Here is a 17,070-nt window from a genome sequence, read left to right as displayed (position 1 = left end):
CTACCACAATTCCAAGATTCTTCTTGCTTGTAGTATTGTTGAGCGGGTGAGGTTTTTGAAGATAGGGACATTAGCCTGCCTCCAGTCATCCAGCACTTCACCCATCTTCCATGATTTCACAAAGATAAAAGACAGTGGTTCTGAGAGTTCTTCTGCTAGCTCGCTCATTACTCTAGGATGCAGCTCATCAGGCCCTGGAGATTTGAACTCGTTCAAAGAAATTAGGTGTTCCTTGACCATTTGTTTATCAGTCTCAAGCTTCAATCCTGCCCCTTCAGCTTGTAATTCACTTTTGCCAGGGGGTCATAGACTTGCTTTTGGGAGAAGACTGAGCCAAAGTAGGAGTTCAGCATTTCAGCCTATGTCATCCTCATTAAGCAATTGAACCACCATTTCTTTCCTCTGTTTTTTTACTATGCACATACCTGAAGAAAGGATTTTTTGTTGCTTTTAGCATTCCTCACTAGCCTCAGCTCATTTATTTTATTTCAGATTATTTGGGAGAAAAATCAACTGGCTAGCTTTGCTTTCTGTGACAATACATCTTGGTAGTTAAGTTTGCCATATGTAGTTCTAAATTGGCACATGCAAATTTTATGCCTGGGTCCCAAATCTTTTAAGGCCTTAGCAACGCCCTGAGCTGCTTGTTTGGAAAGTGTCAGGACCGGAATCTGTGGCCTTGTTACTGCCAGTAGGTCGGCTGCGATCGCCTTTATTTCTGTGCTGGGAGCGGCCCCTTTAAGAAGCAGCCACTGACGGCTGAGCGGGGCTCTGTCACGTGATTTGTTTCTGGCACACGCAGCTTCTGCCCTTCCTCGGTCACGTGGCAATGGGGCTAGCACAGAAGGGGCCAATCAGAGCTCTGAGGAGCAACGTGGTCCCGCCTCTTGCTGAGCCCCTGCCTGATTTGTTGAGCCACAAAGGAAGGTGGGCTTGGTTGGAGCAGGTAACTTTTCCCTTCTCTTTTCCCTGTCCTGCAGCCATGCAACGGCTTCAGGGTTCCTCCCTTCTGAACCCTCTCCTTCCCTGCAATGGCTTTAAGGACCTTCCCTAATCATGGCCCCAATCCTCCCTCCTCCCAGGTAATGATTTTAGGATCCACTCAGGATTTATTCCTTCCTTCCTTCCAGGATCTATTCCCACATTTAAATTATCTCTGGCTCCCACTGCGTTGCTGAGTTTGGGGGGTGGGGGGAGGAGGAGACTTTTGGGGAACTTGCTGCAGCCGGTGGAAGAGGAGCGTAACTAGCGTTGCCTTGCTACAACCAGCTGCAAAATGTTGCTGGTGGGAAGGAGGTGCAGGGCAGCGCATGGTCCGTGCCCCCTTTGGTGGAGCTCCTGCTTTGCCCCGCTGAGGACAGCATGCAATGGTCCCCTGCCTTTGCAACACCCCTGTGAAATACCCTTAACAGGAATTAATGCCAAAGGGAAAAGGCTGGGGAGTAGCCCTATAGAATGTCAATGGACTTGCCATATAGTATTTTGGTGCATCCACACCAAGCCAGTGTTGCACATTCTCGGCTCAAAGCAGCTCTCTGAGGTTTTTTTCTTGGGGGGAGGGGAGGGGTGTTGTCTTTCCTATGAACACCCCCCCCCCCACGGACTTTTTGTGTGCAAAGCAGGTGCTTTGGAACTTGGCTAATCTCTCTTTCCTTTCTACAGCCGCTTCAGAATCCTGTTGTGTTAACAATTTCAGAAAATCTTAAAACTTTCCCATGAGGATGGCTGTCTGCTTTTGCTTTTAGAAATCCTGCTCACACTTGCCGGCCCTGTGCCAGCCAGATAGGAAATAGAGGCAGGGCAAAACATAGTAGGATGAAAGGATCTCTTCTTGATCCCCCCAGAGTGCAGGACATGGAATAACGGGCTCAAGTTAAAGGAAGCCAGATTCCGGCTGGACATCAGGAAAAACTTCCTGACAGTTAGAGCAGTGCGACGGTGGAACCAGTTACCTAAGGAGGTTGTGGGCTCTCCCACACTAGAGGCCTTCAAGAGGCAGCTGGACAACCATCTGTCAGGGATGCTTTAGGGTGGATTCCTGCATTGAGTAGGGGGTTGGACTTGATGGCCTTGTAGGCCCCTTCCAACTCTGCTATTCTATGATTCTATGATATTTGGGGGTGAGTAGGTGGGCTGCAGTTTACTGGCTTCTCAGATCTCTGATACTGGTCATTTTCCAAATGCAGTTCTACTGCCCAGACCAGTAAACTATGCTGACTTGTCACTTTCGCCCTCCCAGGATAATATGTGGCAAAGAAGCCTTGTACTGATTGGCTGAGCTGGTGTGATGTCACAGAATGTTCATAGATCTCCCCACAGACTAGGAGACAAAAGTTATTGGCTATAATTAAAGCCTTGCATATATCCCAGGAGCAGGAGTTGTGTTATGGGGGCAGGATGGGGCTGAAGTCCTCACATTCACTTGAACGAACCTGGAAATAAGTGAACACAGAATATCTAGGTGGAGATTAGCATGCCTGTGTGCACCAGTTGCTGGGGAACCTGGGTGGGAGGGTGCTGTTGCATTGTGTCCTTGTGGGTCCCTGATCAACAGCTATTTGGCCACTGTGGGAACAGAGTACTGGACTAGGCGAACCCTTGGGGTGCCCCAGCAATGGGGCGTTGAGTGTCCACTGTTACTTAAACCCGGAGAAGGACATAAGGCGCACCCAGAGTCCCAATGAAACTAGTGCTGATGAAAGGGGGATGAAAGACCCCCTCCCATGTGTTTTTAGTGGCATCAAAACAGAGCTGTTTTGGGATTGTGGTTGAATCTAGGATTATGGCACTTTAAGAGGGGTTTAGGTGATTTGGAAAAGGCTTCGGAGGAGGGCAGTGAAGATGGTGAGGAGGTATGGAAATCAAATCCTGGGAGGAAAGGTTGAAGGAGCTGGGTAGGGTTCGCCTGGAGAAGACTTGAAGTGTTTGGGGTGGGGGAGACGAGAACCCAGGCTTCTTCTCTGTTGCCCCAGACTAGATCGAATGGGCTCATGTTTCAGGAGGGTGGCCTCCAGCTGCACACCAGGAGGAACTTCTTGACGGCTAGAGCACTTTGACAATGGGGTTGATTGCCTGGCGGGGTGGTGGGCTCTCCCTCGCGGGAGGTCTTTGCACAGAGGCTGGAGAGCCATCGTTAGGGGATGCTTTCGAACAGCGGGGTGGGGCCCGATGACCCCCAAGAAGATCCGCTCCAAAGGTACGATTCTCTCTCGAGTCGTGTCGTGCGTCTCTTTTTACGTGCCACAGCTGTGAGGTTTCCCCTCCTGCCCTGCCCTGCCACTGCCGCCATGTCCGAGCGGGAAGAGCGCCGCTTTGTGGAGATCCCGCGGGAGTCGGTGCGGCTGATGGCGGAGAGCGCCGGCGTGGAGCTGACAGACGAGGTGGCCGCCCTCCTGGCTGAAGACGTCTGTTACCGCCTGCGAGAAGCAACCCAGGTGAGGGAGGCCTCCGTGGGCACTGCCCTAGGGATGCCGGGGACCGGGGGGGACCCATGCCACGCCCTCATCCCGCCTGCCAGTGACCCGACGGCTCTTTCCCAGCTCTGGGTGGCCAACAGGACGGCTGCTGCTTTGGAGTCTGCCATGTCCGTGGGCCTTCTGGCTTGCCCCCGGCCAGTCAAAGGAGAGAATCCGGGGCTAAATGGACAGACAGCTCCATTAAGTGTAAAGCAGCTGTTTGTTTCGTTGGGGAAGGCAGGGGGGGCATCGCTCCGTGGCCAAGCGCTCGCGTTGCATGGAGAAGGTCCGGGTTCCCTTTCCCGGGTCTGTATTCAAAAGCATCCCCGATAGCAGCGCTGGAAAAGGGAGCGCCTCCCTCTCTCTGCCGGAGAGCTTCTGCCACTGCCAGAGTGTGCGATAGCCCAGGGCTCTGGCTTCATGCATCCTCCTTCTCCTCCTCCTCCTCCTCCTCCTCCTCAGAACAGTTCCCAGTTTATGAAACACACCAAACGCCGGAAGCTGACAGTGGAAGACTTCAACCGAGCCCTGCGCTGGAGCAATGTAGAGGTGAGCTGTGGGGCTGAGCTTGTTGAGTGCTATGGAACGGGGAAAGAACCCCCCCCCCCGAGTGGCCCCTCTTAGGGAAATCTGTTGTCTTGGCAGCAACCAAAACTCAGAAGCTCCTGGCACGTCAGCATTGAGTTTTTTTTTTAATTTTACAGAATTTGCATACCGTTCCGTATCTGAAACAGATTCCAGAGCGGTGAATATAAGAAGAAAAGCAGTAAAACGTACAAAGATTAAAACACCATTAAAATTATACTTTTTAAAAACAGAATGCCAATAAAAATGGCGGCTGGTCAGTTGAGGAAGGCTTCTTGGGAAAGAGCCGTTTTCAGAATGGGCCGGAAACAGACTAGTGTTGGTGCCTGCCTGACCTCCAGGGGCAGGGAGTTCCAAAGAAAAGGGGCCACCACACTGAAGGCCCTTGTCTTGGTGGACGCCAGCTGGGCCATAGGTTCACGTGGAACCACCAGGAGCCTGCCCTCAATGACCTCAGTGACCGGGCAGATTGGTAAGGGAGAAGGCACCCTCTCTCTCTCTCTCTCAGGTATCCTGGTCCCAAGTTCCTTAGGGCTTTGTAGACTAGTACCAAAACCTTAAACCTGGCCATGTTGTGAAGCACCAGAGCACTGCTTATGCCCAGAATAATGGATTCATTGAGAAGGTGTTAGCATAACCACCTCCATTTTTAACAGGAAACTGTAAAGTCTCCATTGCACACCAAGCAAAATGTCATAATGCCCTGTATGAGAATGTCTCCTTGTGTGCGTCCTTGCATCCTTGATTACTAATATAAACAAGAGTCCTGGCTCCAGCTGTCTGTGTCGAAGTTAACTCTCTGTAACTTACTGTCAGGCCAAAGATATTGTTTACAGGACTGTTTAGCATAATTAGCTATGCCCCAGTGTTATGTTCTGATTGGTTAATGCTGCTACGGGGCCCTGCCCCTTGCAAGCTCAAATACTGTACCATATTCCCTATGTCTTTTGTCTGATTGCTCCCTTTGAAGAGACCAGGCCTTGATTACTAATCAATAAAGCGCTTTTGAGCCCTCTGTCGCTGGAATGGTGGAGTCGTGCTTAAGGGCTGTTTGGATCTCGTTCTTGGGTGAAAAGAACATTGATCTAACAAAGGGGCTGGATTTTAAACAGCAAAAGCTGATTTTAATCCAGGAGCTGTGAGTTAAGGGTTGTTACTGGAGAGATTTTGGTTCTTACTCATTACTGCAATATGGAACAGCAAAGAAACCTTTACAGGCTGCTCTGTGTTCCTTTTTCACAAGTAGCAGCTTTGGTTTATGAGGCCAGAAAAGTGTTCTCGTGCTTCCTTCAGTATCCTCACCAAGTCGTCTCTTGCTGAGGGTTTGATGCCGGGGAAAGCGTGATCCATGAGCATCCGGTCATTTCAACAAAAGTGTTTTATTATGGGAATATGTGACGGGCTTCTTGTTCAACTTGGGCTTTTATTTGTGATGTTCCGGCACAGTAAGTTAATAGGATATTGTAGAACCTTCTCTTGTGTTAGCATAAGAATAAAATTCCATTTCAAATAAGGCAGTGGGGAAAAACCTTTGAATCGATGGACAGCCCTGCTGGGAACCGCAGGAGGCCTCCTTTTTTATTTATGTTATTTATTACATATTTATACTGCTCAACAGCCAAGGCTCACTGGGCAGTTCACAATTCAAATCATAATATACAATGGTAAATTTAAAACTTAATTTTTTAAAAAAAATATCATATAAAACCAGAAAAAGTTATACTCCAGGGAAAGCTTGTCTAAAAATATGTGTTTTCAGGAGACATTTGAAAGATGTTATATTCTCCGCCTCCTGAACCGCACGAGGGAGGGTTTTCCAGAGGGTGGGTGCCACTACGGAGAAGGCCCCGCCGTCGAGGTTCTTCGTGACGACACTCTGTTTGCCTTGGATTGATGAGCAGGGCCTCTTCTGACGATGGTAAATGTCGTCTGGGTGTGTATAAGGGAAGGCGGTCTGCTAGGTGTCTTGGTCCCAAGTAGTTTAGGGCTTTATAGGATAATACCATAACCTTGTACATGGTTATGGCATTATCCTGTTGTAAGGGCAGCAATCTGAAGAGGTTGTGACACTTGCAGACGGTGTGCGGCTACGGCTCCCAGGACGCCCTGCCGTTCCGTTCCATCAAGGAAGGTGAGCTGTACTTCCAAGAAGATCGCGAGGTCAACCTGGTGGAGCTGGCTTTGGCAACCAATATACCCAAGGGCTGTGCAGAGACGGCGGTGAGAGGTAGGCATTGCCGGCGGGGAGGGGAGGCTTACAGGTGTGGAGCGGCTCTCCCCCCCCCCTTCCCGTAGATCGGTTTTTGTTGGACTGCTTAAGCTGCAATGAAACCAAATTAAAAGATAAAACACACAAATCCCTCAATATACTGAATTCCTGTAGCCAAAGATCCGTAGGTCCTGGCCATGTGCACCTTGTCTCATCATCATTTATTATACGGTCACAGACCCAATGAGAAACCGTGTCAGACATCATTAGGACTGTAAAAACACAATCATTGTTCCATCTGCCACTGTTCCTTCCGCTTTTATAGCCTGCCCTCTGCCTGCCTCTTCCTCTTCCCCCTCCTCCTCCGCACCACCCCTAGTTTCCTGGTTTTAACGCCCCCCCCCCCCGCCCCCAGCCATGCAGTAGTTCAGACCCTGGGCCGATGGGCCTTAGGCCTCCCTCCCTGCTTTTTGACGGCCACACGTGTTACTTCAGTTGTGAGGCCCACAGCGGACACGTCTCTTCTCCCCCGCCCGCCATCCCACGCTTTGCGACTAGATCCACATTCCTGTCATGTGAGAACGAACCCAAAACCACTTCGCCAACCCTGAATTTTTAAAAAAGAAAGAGGGGGGGATATTTTGAGCATGTGAAGCAGCACATTTTAAAGTCACTGGGTAGGGTCCAGTGTTAGAGTAGACCCATTGAAATGAACGGGGCTTAAGTTAGCCATGTCTAACGGTTCCCATTAATTTCAATGAGTCTACTCTTAAGTAAGGCTGCCATTGGATACTACCCACTGAAATCATAGCACCACTGTGCCTACGGCAATAAAATGGCGCGTGCGTCTGCTGCCCCGGCGCTCTCTGGGTGGCCATGTGGTGCCCTGGACTTCAGCCCCAAGGTCCAGCCCAGGCCCAGTTCCAACCCACTGCTCTCACCACGCTTCACCTCAGTCTGCTTTGTTCTTCTCTGCCTGATCCCTTCTTCTCTCGGCCCCTGTTTTGGACCTCCCGTCTTCTGCTTTGGGCAGTTGAGAGAGACTTCTCAGCCCTGAGCCTCTGTGACATCATAGCAGACCAGCCAACCTCTCCCCGCCATCAAATCCAATCCAGAATTTACAATACAGACAACGGGACTAAAGCTGTGCACCAGTTGCTGGGGAACATGGGTGGGAGGCTGCTGTTGCACCGTGTCCTGCTTGTGGGTCCCTGGCCGATGGCTGGTTGGCCACTGCGTGAACAGAGTGCTGGTCTAGATGGACTCTTGGCCTGATCCAGCATCAGGGCTCTTCTGATGTTCTTATGTTCAGCAGTGGATTAAAAGCAGCCCAGCCCTTGACTCTCCCCTGTTCCTCTCTTTCTAGTCCATGTCTCTTACTTGGATGGGAAAGGGAATCTGGAGCCACAAGGATCTGGTAAGAACGATTTATTTATTTTGCTTTACCTCTGTATGTGCTCTGATAATAACAGTTTTGAGACGATGGGTTATAAAACGATGATGGCGTTAAACCAGTCAAAACAGACACAACAAAAACTGAAATGGTGTCACAAAACACAGGGGCAAAATGTGGGGAGAGTAGCAAGGTCACTTCAGCCAAAACCTGGGAAAACCAAACTGTCTGGCCTTGGTGCCTGAGCAATAAAAGGGTGGACCACTCTGAGGGGAGTGCGGTGGGCAGAGACAGGGCACCGCCATGGAAGACGTTTGTCTCTGGTTGGCGCCTGCCTCACCTCTGAAGGCTGAGACAGGGCCTTGGGGAGGATCTCCCATCATTCCCAACCAGCACGGGATTGATGGGAGTTGTAGTCCAAGGGCTACAAGGGTTGAAATGCAACAACATGACAAAACACAGTAGAAAACTTTTGGAAGTTTAACAGTACGGTACGAAACCAAAGTAAAAACTAGCAGACCTAAACTTACAGTAACAGCTCTCCAAATCGGGAATGTTTGGGGCCTGGCATGAGCCCTGCTTGTCTGCCTCTGGCACCCCTGGGCTCCTCTTCCCCACTCCAGTGACCCCCATTTAATCTCCCCCCTCCCCGGTTTCTCCTTCCAGTGCCCAGCGCCGTCTCCGTGCTGACAGACGACCTTCTGAAGTATTACCAGCATGTGACCCGGGCTGTGTTGGGGGAGGACCCTCAGCTGATGAAGGTAGGCCCTGGGGCAGCAGGGAGGGGGGGCACAGCAGACGCCCGAGGGGGAAACTGTGCTGCTGTGTTGCGTGGCACGAGGAAGGAGGGGATTGGTGTCTCCAAGGGCTGCAAAGAACCTCAAACTGGCCCACCACAAAGCGGATGTGCGTGGCTGAGAGTGACGCAGGGTGGCCCCCGCCAAGGGGCCAGGGAACCTTGTTTTTGCCCCAGGCCTGTGGAAGCAAAGAGGGCGACCGGTGCCCAGGAGGCCAGGATGCTTGGCTGTTCAGCTGTGTGCCTCGTGCTCTGTCAGGCTTCTTTTGTGTCCCTGTGCTTGGAGTGGGACCCATTCCACGCTGCTGCCTTTCTCAGCTTCGGGGGTAGAAAAGCAGGGCAGAAAAGAGCTCCAAGCTGCCTGTCAGGCGCTACGCTGTTCCTTTCTCGGCGCCCTGGCAGCTCTGCAGCAGGACCGGAGCTCTGTGCGCGCGCAGCGGGTGTCCTGCCACTGAGCTCCAGCCCTTCCCCGAGCACAACAACGGCCTGTGTGAACCACTCAGAATTGCGCCCGGCCTCTCTGGGGTTTCCTACGGAGGCTTTGGCTTTGTTCGTGCAAGCCCCGCCCTCCTCCTCCTCTCGGTTGCGTTTCACCTTTCTGGTCCCTTTCTGCTCAGGTCGCCCTTCAGGACCTGCAGACCAACTCGAAGATTGCTGCCCTCCTGCCTTACTTTGTCTACATCGTGAGCGGGGTGAGTCCTGCACCCCTTTCCCCCCCCCCCCCCCAGTCCTTTCACACAATTGGTTTTAAGCACAGGAAACACCAGCAGCAGCCTCTCAAAATGGCTTATTTATTTATTACATTTATATATAATAAAGCCCCATAGCCGAAGCTCTCTGGGCGGTTTACAAAAGTTAAAGACAGTGAGCATTAAAAAGTATACAAAATTAAAAACCATCAGAAAACAATAGTATCCATTTAAAACAACAACAGTTCTGGGGTCCATTAAAAAAAAAAACAACCTCAGCATATGTTGTTAAATGCTGTTAAATGCCTGGGAGAAAAGAAAAGTCTTGACCTGGCGCCTGAAAGATAACAGTGTTGATGCCAGACGAGCCTCAGCGGGGAGATCATTCCACAGTCGGGGAGCCACCACCGAAAAGGCCCTCTCCCTTGTTGCCATCCTCTGAGCTTCCCTTGGCGTAGGCACTCAGAGGAGGGCTTTAGATGTTGAGCACAGTGTATGGGTAGGTTCATGTCGGGTGAGGCGTTCCATCAGGTTTTGTGGTCCCAAACTGTGTAAGGCTTTATAGGTTAAAACCAGCACCTGAAATGCCTGGAATGGAGGGAGGCCATTGGTCGGTTTACCCCCCAACTCTGGTTTGCCATGGCTCTTGGGCAAGGGTCTTTCACACTGTCTGCTACCTCAGACCCTTTTAACTAGAGATGGCGGCAGAGACTGATGCTATAGATGTAAACCTGGCTCTCATGGGGCTCGACGAACTTCCATTGCCCACCTGACTCGGCTGGTCTTTGCAAGCCGAGCCATGGGTTTTTCCCGAAATCTGGAAACTTCTTTTTTATTTGCTGAAAAGGTTTCCCAAAATCTGGGGATGGAGGCAGGATTGTACCGCATGCAAATTTTGGAGGGGGGGGGATTCACTATACCTGAGACACATTTGCATTATTCATCAGCCCCTCTGTTATGAGGGGACTGAGGGGCAAAAAAGTGGGGAAGGAGCCGGATGACTAAGCGCCCGTGGCGACACGGGCTCTATGCTAGTTTAGATTCAGTGTCTTGCCTAAGTGTTCATGTCCTTTTGACTTGTCCACATTTTGTTGGGTTGCAACATGGAATTAAAATGGAGCTCGTTGGCATGTTCACCGTTTGACTTACACAACATACTTAAGACTTGGAAGGTGCAAAAGATGTTTATTGTGGCATAAAAGTTAATTATACAAAAAACAAATTTGGCAAATGTGGACAAGTCAAAAGTGAGGGGGGGCGGAATACTTCTAAGAGACCCGGTATACTGTTTAGAAATGATGTGCCAAATTCAAGTGGAGCGATACCTGTTGAAATAAAATCATGTGTCCGTAAAAAATATTAATAATCATAAAGCAAATATATACACTTAAAATTTGAACAGAATGGTCCACAAACAGTAATCCCAAATGCGTTTCGGCCCACAAGGTCTTCTATCATGTGTATACTTTTGAAGGCTGTGCTTTTTACCAAGCCTGCATGAACTAAAGACATTATTTATGCTTCAGATACAACTTGGGAGTTAAGTTTCTTGGAGGCAGGAGGGAACACCAAGTCCCCCATCTTTTCTGGTATATCTTCAAAGATTTATAGGAGCCAATTTTTGGTCCTGTTAAAAATTCATGTATTTGGGGCATAAAAATGGTTTTTAAAAAAATCTGTTAAAAAAAAAGTTTTTTAAAATCTGTTAAAAAAAAAGTTTTTTAAAATCTGTATTAAAAATTTTCCCCACTGATGAAGACCTTGAGGTTCGAAACGCGTTTGGGATTATTGTTTGTTGTATGTTTGTGGACCATTCTGTTCAAATTGTAAGGGTTTTGTGTGTGTTTTATGATTAAATATATATTTTCTATGGACACATGATTTTATTTCGACAGGTATCGCTCCGCTTGAATTTGGATTGAATTTTCCAATCAGTTCCCTTAAATCTATTTTGTTCTTTGGTTTGGTTTTGGTTTAAGAGAACACTTTTTTTTATCAGATAGGCCCTGTATAGTGGGTGTGGGTGGGAGAGAGAGAGAGAGATATGTTTATATGCTCTTTTTCTTTTGTTGAACTTCATATCATGCATTTTGCCAGTTTTTAATTATTCTCTTTTCGAGCTGCCCGGTGGCTAGAGGGCAGGAGAGAAATATAATAAATGAGAAGGAACGGAGCAGCTTGGGCTGCTGCTTGGGTTGGGTCTGCCTTCCCTGCATGTTCCCCGTTGGCTCCCCTGGCAGGTCAAGTCGGTGAGCCACGACCTGGAGCAGCTGAACCGCCTTCTGCACGTGGCCAAGAGCCTGATCCAGAACCCCTACGTGTGCCTGGGCTCCTACGTCAAGAGCCTGATTGCCAGCGTCATGTACTGCGTCCTGGAGCCCTTAGCCGCCTCCATCAACCCTCTCAATGACCACTGGACCCTACGTGACTATGCAGCCATGCTCCTGGGACACATCTTCTGGTCGGTGCTGCCCGCTGCCTCTGTTGTGCCCCTTGGGGATGGGGAGGGCTTCTCCTGCCCCCTTCCGTTCCCTCTGGGGTAACTGGGAGCCACCACGGCCGAGGACCGGCTCGCAGGGGCACCCGGTCGCCCAACAAAACGTCTTATGGATTCACCAATGGAATGGATGGGCTGCAGGTTCTGGGCAGCAGCACAGAACCGCTTTCAGGCCGAGGGCCGGATTCCATTTCAGAGAAGGTCTTGGGGGCTGCATCGTGGCGGAGGAGGCAAAAAAACAAAAACGACATGTTTTAATTTAAAGCTCATATTATCATAGAATCATAGAATAGCAGAGTTGGAAGGGGCCTCCAAGGCCATCCAGTCCAACCCCCTGCTCAATGCAGGAATCCACCCTAAAGCATCCCTGACAGATAGTTGTCCAGCTGCCTCTTGAAGGCCTCTAGTGTGGGAGAGCCCACAACCTCCCTAAGTCACAGGTTCCATTGTCGCACTGCTCTAACTGGGCCTGTTTAGCCTGGAGAAGAGAAGATGGAGGGGAGACATGATAGCACTCTTCAAAGACTTGAAAGGTTGTCACACAGAGGAGGGCCAGGATCTCTTCTCGATCCTCCCAGGGTGCAGGACACAGAATAACAGGCTCAAGTTAAAGGAAGCCAGATTCCGGCTGGACATCAGGAAAAACTTCCTGACTGTTAGAGCAGTGCGACGGTGGAATCAGTTCCCTAGGGAGGTGGTGGGCTCTCCCACACTAGAGGCCTTCAAGAGGCAGCTGGACAAGCATCTGTCAGGGATGCTTTAGGGTGGATTCCTGCATGGAGCAGTATGGCCTTAGAGGTCTCTTCCAACTCTACTATTCTATGAAAGCAATGGGGCCTCTGGTCTGATCCAGCAGGCTAGATTCCTCACGCCTGGCTAACTAGTTTCACTCCTAATTTCAGGGGGAAACATAAGGAAAACTTTCCCTCGGTCACGTTGGTTGGTGACTCAATCTGTGTTGGGGGGCATTTTAAATTTTTTTTGCCTACCCTCGCAGCGTGTGTCACTTGGACGATTCACACGAGCCTTCTGAAACTGCAGAAACCCACTTGAGCAATTTCCCATAGCGGGCTAGATTGCGTCCTCGTCTAGGCAGGGGACCCCTCTTTTTTCCGTTTTGCTTCTGCTGTCAATTGAGGTGTGGCGTGTAAACCGTACGTCTTCCTCTTCTTCAGGACTCACGGTGACCTGGTGAGTGGCCTGTACCACCAGATCCTGCTGTCGCTGCAGAAGGTGCTGGCCGACCCTGTCCGGCCCCTGTGCTCCCACTATGGGGCCGTTGTGGGGCTGCATGCCTTGGGATGGAAGGTAAGGAGCGCTTCACCGTCCTCTTCCCGGCTGCCTCCCCAGCCTGGCTCAAATAGCTGACCCGCCCCTCTGCTGCTGCTTCTGTCTTGCGCAGGCTGTGGAGCGAGTCCTGTACCCCCACCTCTCTACCTACTGGTCCAACCTACAGGCCGTGCTAGACGACTACTCCGTCTCCAATGCTCAGGTGAAAGCCGACGGGCACAAGGTGTACGGGGCCATTCTGGTGAGTCTCTCCCGGCAGAAGGAGCCATCACTTCGTTGCTAGAGATTTCTGAGAAACCGAGGGCTGCAACATCTAGTCTGTTGATGAGTTAGGTCAGGGAGTGACCCTCTGCCCCCTAGAGAGTTATCTGAGGGGCCGTACCATACATTGGATCCCCAGATCCGAGGTCGGACACAGAACCCTGACCTCGGAGGGGGGAATCCTCAATCCGTCCCTCCTCCTGCTCGCAGCTGGTATGGAAAGAACCACGCCAGCTGCCTCCCCAAATTTGGAAACGCAGCCTTGGAGAGGGGGGTGGAAGGTGCCATTTCAGTGGGCAGGGAGGGGAGGAGAATAAAGCTATCCTGGCACCTCCCCATCCGTCTTCGTTCCCCCTCTGAAACATTTCCGCTAGATGGGCAAAAAAAGCCCGTCTAGTAAAATGCAGGGCAAAGGCTGCCTATGCCACCTGGCATAGGATGAACGCAAGGCTCTGAGTTCCGGTGCTGACGATCATCGCAATAAAATCGGCACCCTAAGGAAACTTTAAAATTAGGGCGCCGTTTTAGTTGATCAGTCAGGGAACACATTTTTTAAAACAGTCACACATTTTTAGTATAAATGCCCGATTAGTATCTGCAGAAGGGAAGCATTTAAAAGAAGCATTCCCTCCGGTTCTAAGACAGATGCGTGTGGATGTGGGGGGCAGAGCGCCTCATCGAAGACAGCACCTGACATCTGCACTTCTACGTCAGAAATTCAAACAAATTTATATTAGAAGGGGCAGAAGTCCAGAGAAGAGCAACACAGATAATCAGGGGACTAGAAACTGAGTCCTATGAGGAAAGATAAAGGGTTGTCACACACAGAGAAAACGGGCGTAACCCTGGCATCTTGTCCAGGACTGCAAGACACGAAATAACAGGCAGTTATAGGAGGGCAGATTGTGGTTGAACATCAGGCAAAATGTCTTAACTGTCAGAGCAGTCAGACAAGGGAACTGACTGCTCAGGGAGATGGTGGGCTCTCTGTCGCTGGAGGTATCCAAGCAGAGACTGGGCAGGCCATCTGATAGGGGGGCTTTTATTATTATTATTATTTATTTATTTATTTATTTATTTATTTATTTGTTACCCGCCTCTCCCTCTGGATCGAGGCGGGGTACAACACAAATACAAACACCATAAAATACATATAACTAATTAAAACATTTTAAACTAGTACATTATTAAAAGCAGCACATTATTAAAAAGGCATCTTAAAATTCAGCTGGGTAGGCCTGCCAGAAGAGATCAGTCTTTAAAGTATTTATATATTTATGTACTCCTTTATGAGAAGACCCAAGGTAAAATAAAACGTTTTTGAGGCCTCGTTAAAAGCCTGCAAGGACGGTGCATGGCGGTGAGCATTCGTTCCACAGGCATGGGGCCGCTGCTGAGAAGGCCCTGTCCCGTGTGGAGACCCAACTAACTTCTCTCAGTGGTGGGCAGGTGAGAAGGGCTTGAAATTGGATTCCTGCACCGAGCAAGGGATTGGACTTGGTGGCCCAAATGGCCCCTTCCAGCGCTAGGATTCTGTGACATAGCTGACATGTTTTCCTACGAGAAATGTTGCTTGTCCAAGAATGGTTTTAAATATAACCATCGTGGATGGAGGCTGCTGTTTGGGAAAAGATGCCCTTTGCTCTCTTCCATAGGCATTTGCAGTGCAAAATGGCCTGGCTGTGGATTCCAATTTCCCTATCCACCTCTCTCCCTTCTACACGGGGGGCGGAGGGACGGGACATTTGCTGCAGGTTCATGTATCAGGAGCCCTGCCGTCGCTTGCTCTGCGCCGGTCTGTGAACAAGCTCAGTTTGATGTGCTGTATTTCTTTATTTACAGTCAACAGACCAATATAAAACAAGAAGATACACCATTATATAAAACAATACAGAGTAGGGATAAAAAAGAAGGAGTGTTACAAAATCACTAAAGTGCTGCTCCTCCCTCTAGGTGGCCGTGGAGCGGCTTTTGAAGATGAAGGCCCAGTCCCTCTCGGCCCTGGCCGAGGGCTCCGGGGGGGAGGGTCGCCCGCAGGAGGGCTGCCCCTGGCTCAGCCCCCTCCAGGACCCCCAGGTGGAGTTCGGTTTCGGCATCGCCAGCCACCTGCTGCAGCTGGGCAGCGGAGGGCCCCAGGCGGGCGTGGGCATCGCCGCCAACCCCCCGGCCGTCTCCCTGAACGAGATCTACCAGGAGCTGTACTGCTTCTTCGGGGACAGCCTGGCCATCCGCTTCGGCACGGGCTCGGGGCTGGGCCCGGCTGAGCCCCCGCCGGCCAGCGCCCCCAAGGTGGCTGACGCCAAGAAAGAGCAGCCGGCCTTTGGGGGCGGCGGGGACGCCGTGCGCAAGATGCCCCAGCTGACCGCCAACGCCACGGTCAGCCCCCGGGAAGAGGAGAGCCCCCGCGGGGACTTTGCCGCCGGCCGGCCCGCCGTACACCGCTCCGCCAGCCTGGCCCGCTCCCGCAGCGCCTCGCGCCAGCAGGGCCACCGGCCGGGCATCCGGGACGTCTTCCAGAAGAGCCGCTTCTCCCCGCCGGGGGCCCCCTGCTTCAGCTTCGTGATCGCCGGGCGGCAGGTGGAGCGGCGCTGCCAGGGGCGGCTCTTCCAAACCGCCTTCCTCCAGCACCACGGCCCCAGCCACGTCTCCCGCTACGCCCAGAAGCTGCCCATGATCGGCAGGACCAGCAAGCCGGTCAAGAAGTGGGCCCACTCGGAGTATTCCCTCTACCTGCCGCTCTGAGCGGATTGGAGGGGGGGCGCGATGCGTGCAGCCCGTCTCATTCATCTCGGCCACGGATCGTGGCTTGTGACCCCCTTCCCCGAGGACCTGCCTGCCTGCCTGCCGGGGGATGATGGGAGTCGCAAGGCCAACGCCGCTGTGGGGAACTAAGTTGCTTTAGCGCCACAGTTTCCCCAAAGGAAAGGAAGTGGATTCCTGAGGATTTGGGGCTTCTGTTGGTGCCACTGAAGTGACATCTGTGCCTCCCTCCAAGGAGCCAGCCCTGATCATTCTGCCAAGAGGAACTCTGCACGAGCCACCACCCCAAACCAAAGTCTTAAAAACCTTCCGTGCTTTGGGGGGATGGATTTGTCGTTCTCTGTCGCTCCCATTAACTTATCAGTTTGGCTGTGGAATCGGTCCCGTATCCAGCTTTTCAAGGCTGCTCGGATCTCCCTTGCTTAGAATGAGAGGCTCTCTTGGGCACTGTGTAAGGTTGCCACCTTTTCCCCTGGTGTGTGCTCCTGTGCTTTGAAGAGAAGCTCAACACGCTGAAGTTTAGCAGGAGGACTTGCCTTGCTCTATGTGTCTGTGAAGCATCACCTACTGCTTTCCCTCCCCCAGTCAGGCTGCTATTAAAATGCAGAGGAACAGAGCTGATAAAAAAATGTGGCAACCCTAGAACTGGGTGGAGAAGGGATGTGTGTTTCTCTGTTTACGAAGCAGCTCCTGGCATTAATTTATCAATACATTAAAGGAATATTCAATCTGTTGAAAACTTTCTTGCGAGGTCATGGAATATCCTCGGTCCGTTTTCCTGTGCAGTGTGGGATTTTGTCCGAAACAAGGGCAGCCTGTGCACCCACCTCTGCCCCCACCCCACAAAAACAAACAAACCACCATTTTCATGCTTCTGCATAAATTCACCTGCATTTTAGTGCCCTGAATTTGGTTGGAAGAAGCATGTTACAAGCCTCAGATTAAGAGATTATTCTGGGAAACGTTAACTTTTGGTCGCTACTTAAAGAATGGGAGTGGCGTTTCAATGGGTTACAGTGGGGGAGAACTACAAAGGAGGGGTTTTTTGTAAAAAGAAAAAAAATTGAAGGTGTAACCTAATAAAAATGTTATTTCTCTTCCATAAGAATGTAAGAAGTGCCCTGCTGGATCAGGG

The 17,070-nt window shown here is 50.9% G+C and overlaps 1 protein-coding gene across 2 annotated transcripts; it reads left to right on the top strand.

Moving 5' to 3' along the window:
• Positions 1 to 922: 922 nt before the first annotated feature.
• On the top strand, positions 923 to 16,678 carry TAF6L (TATA-box binding protein associated factor 6 like). Of its 2 annotated transcripts, none has more exons than XM_063145913.1 (11): positions 923 to 946; positions 3,247 to 3,434; positions 3,918 to 4,004; positions 6,117 to 6,267; positions 7,616 to 7,666; positions 8,309 to 8,403; positions 9,056 to 9,130; positions 11,368 to 11,588; positions 12,800 to 12,932; positions 13,027 to 13,155; positions 15,129 to 16,678. In XM_063145913.1, the coding sequence occupies exons 2-11, from the start codon at positions 3,288 to 3,290 to the stop codon at positions 15,915 to 15,917; spliced, it is 1,878 nt and encodes a 625-aa protein (XP_063001983.1). In that variant the 5' UTR covers positions 923 to 946; positions 3,247 to 3,287; the 3' UTR covers positions 15,918 to 16,678. The 2 variants fall into 2 exon arrangements, with proteins under 2 accessions (XP_063001983.1, XP_063001982.1); XM_063145912.1 differs by lacking the exon at positions 923 to 946 and adding an exon at positions 978 to 1,082.
• Positions 16,679 to 17,070: the final 392 nt, after the last annotated feature.

This window comes from Elgaria multicarinata, chromosome 21, assembly GCF_023053635.1.
Source record: "Elgaria multicarinata webbii isolate HBS135686 ecotype San Diego chromosome 21, rElgMul1.1.pri, whole genome shotgun sequence".
Classification (NCBI taxonomy): Eukaryota; Metazoa; Chordata; class Lepidosauria; order Squamata; family Anguidae; genus Elgaria; species Elgaria multicarinata.
This window is presented reverse-complemented; position numbering and strand designations above follow the sequence as displayed.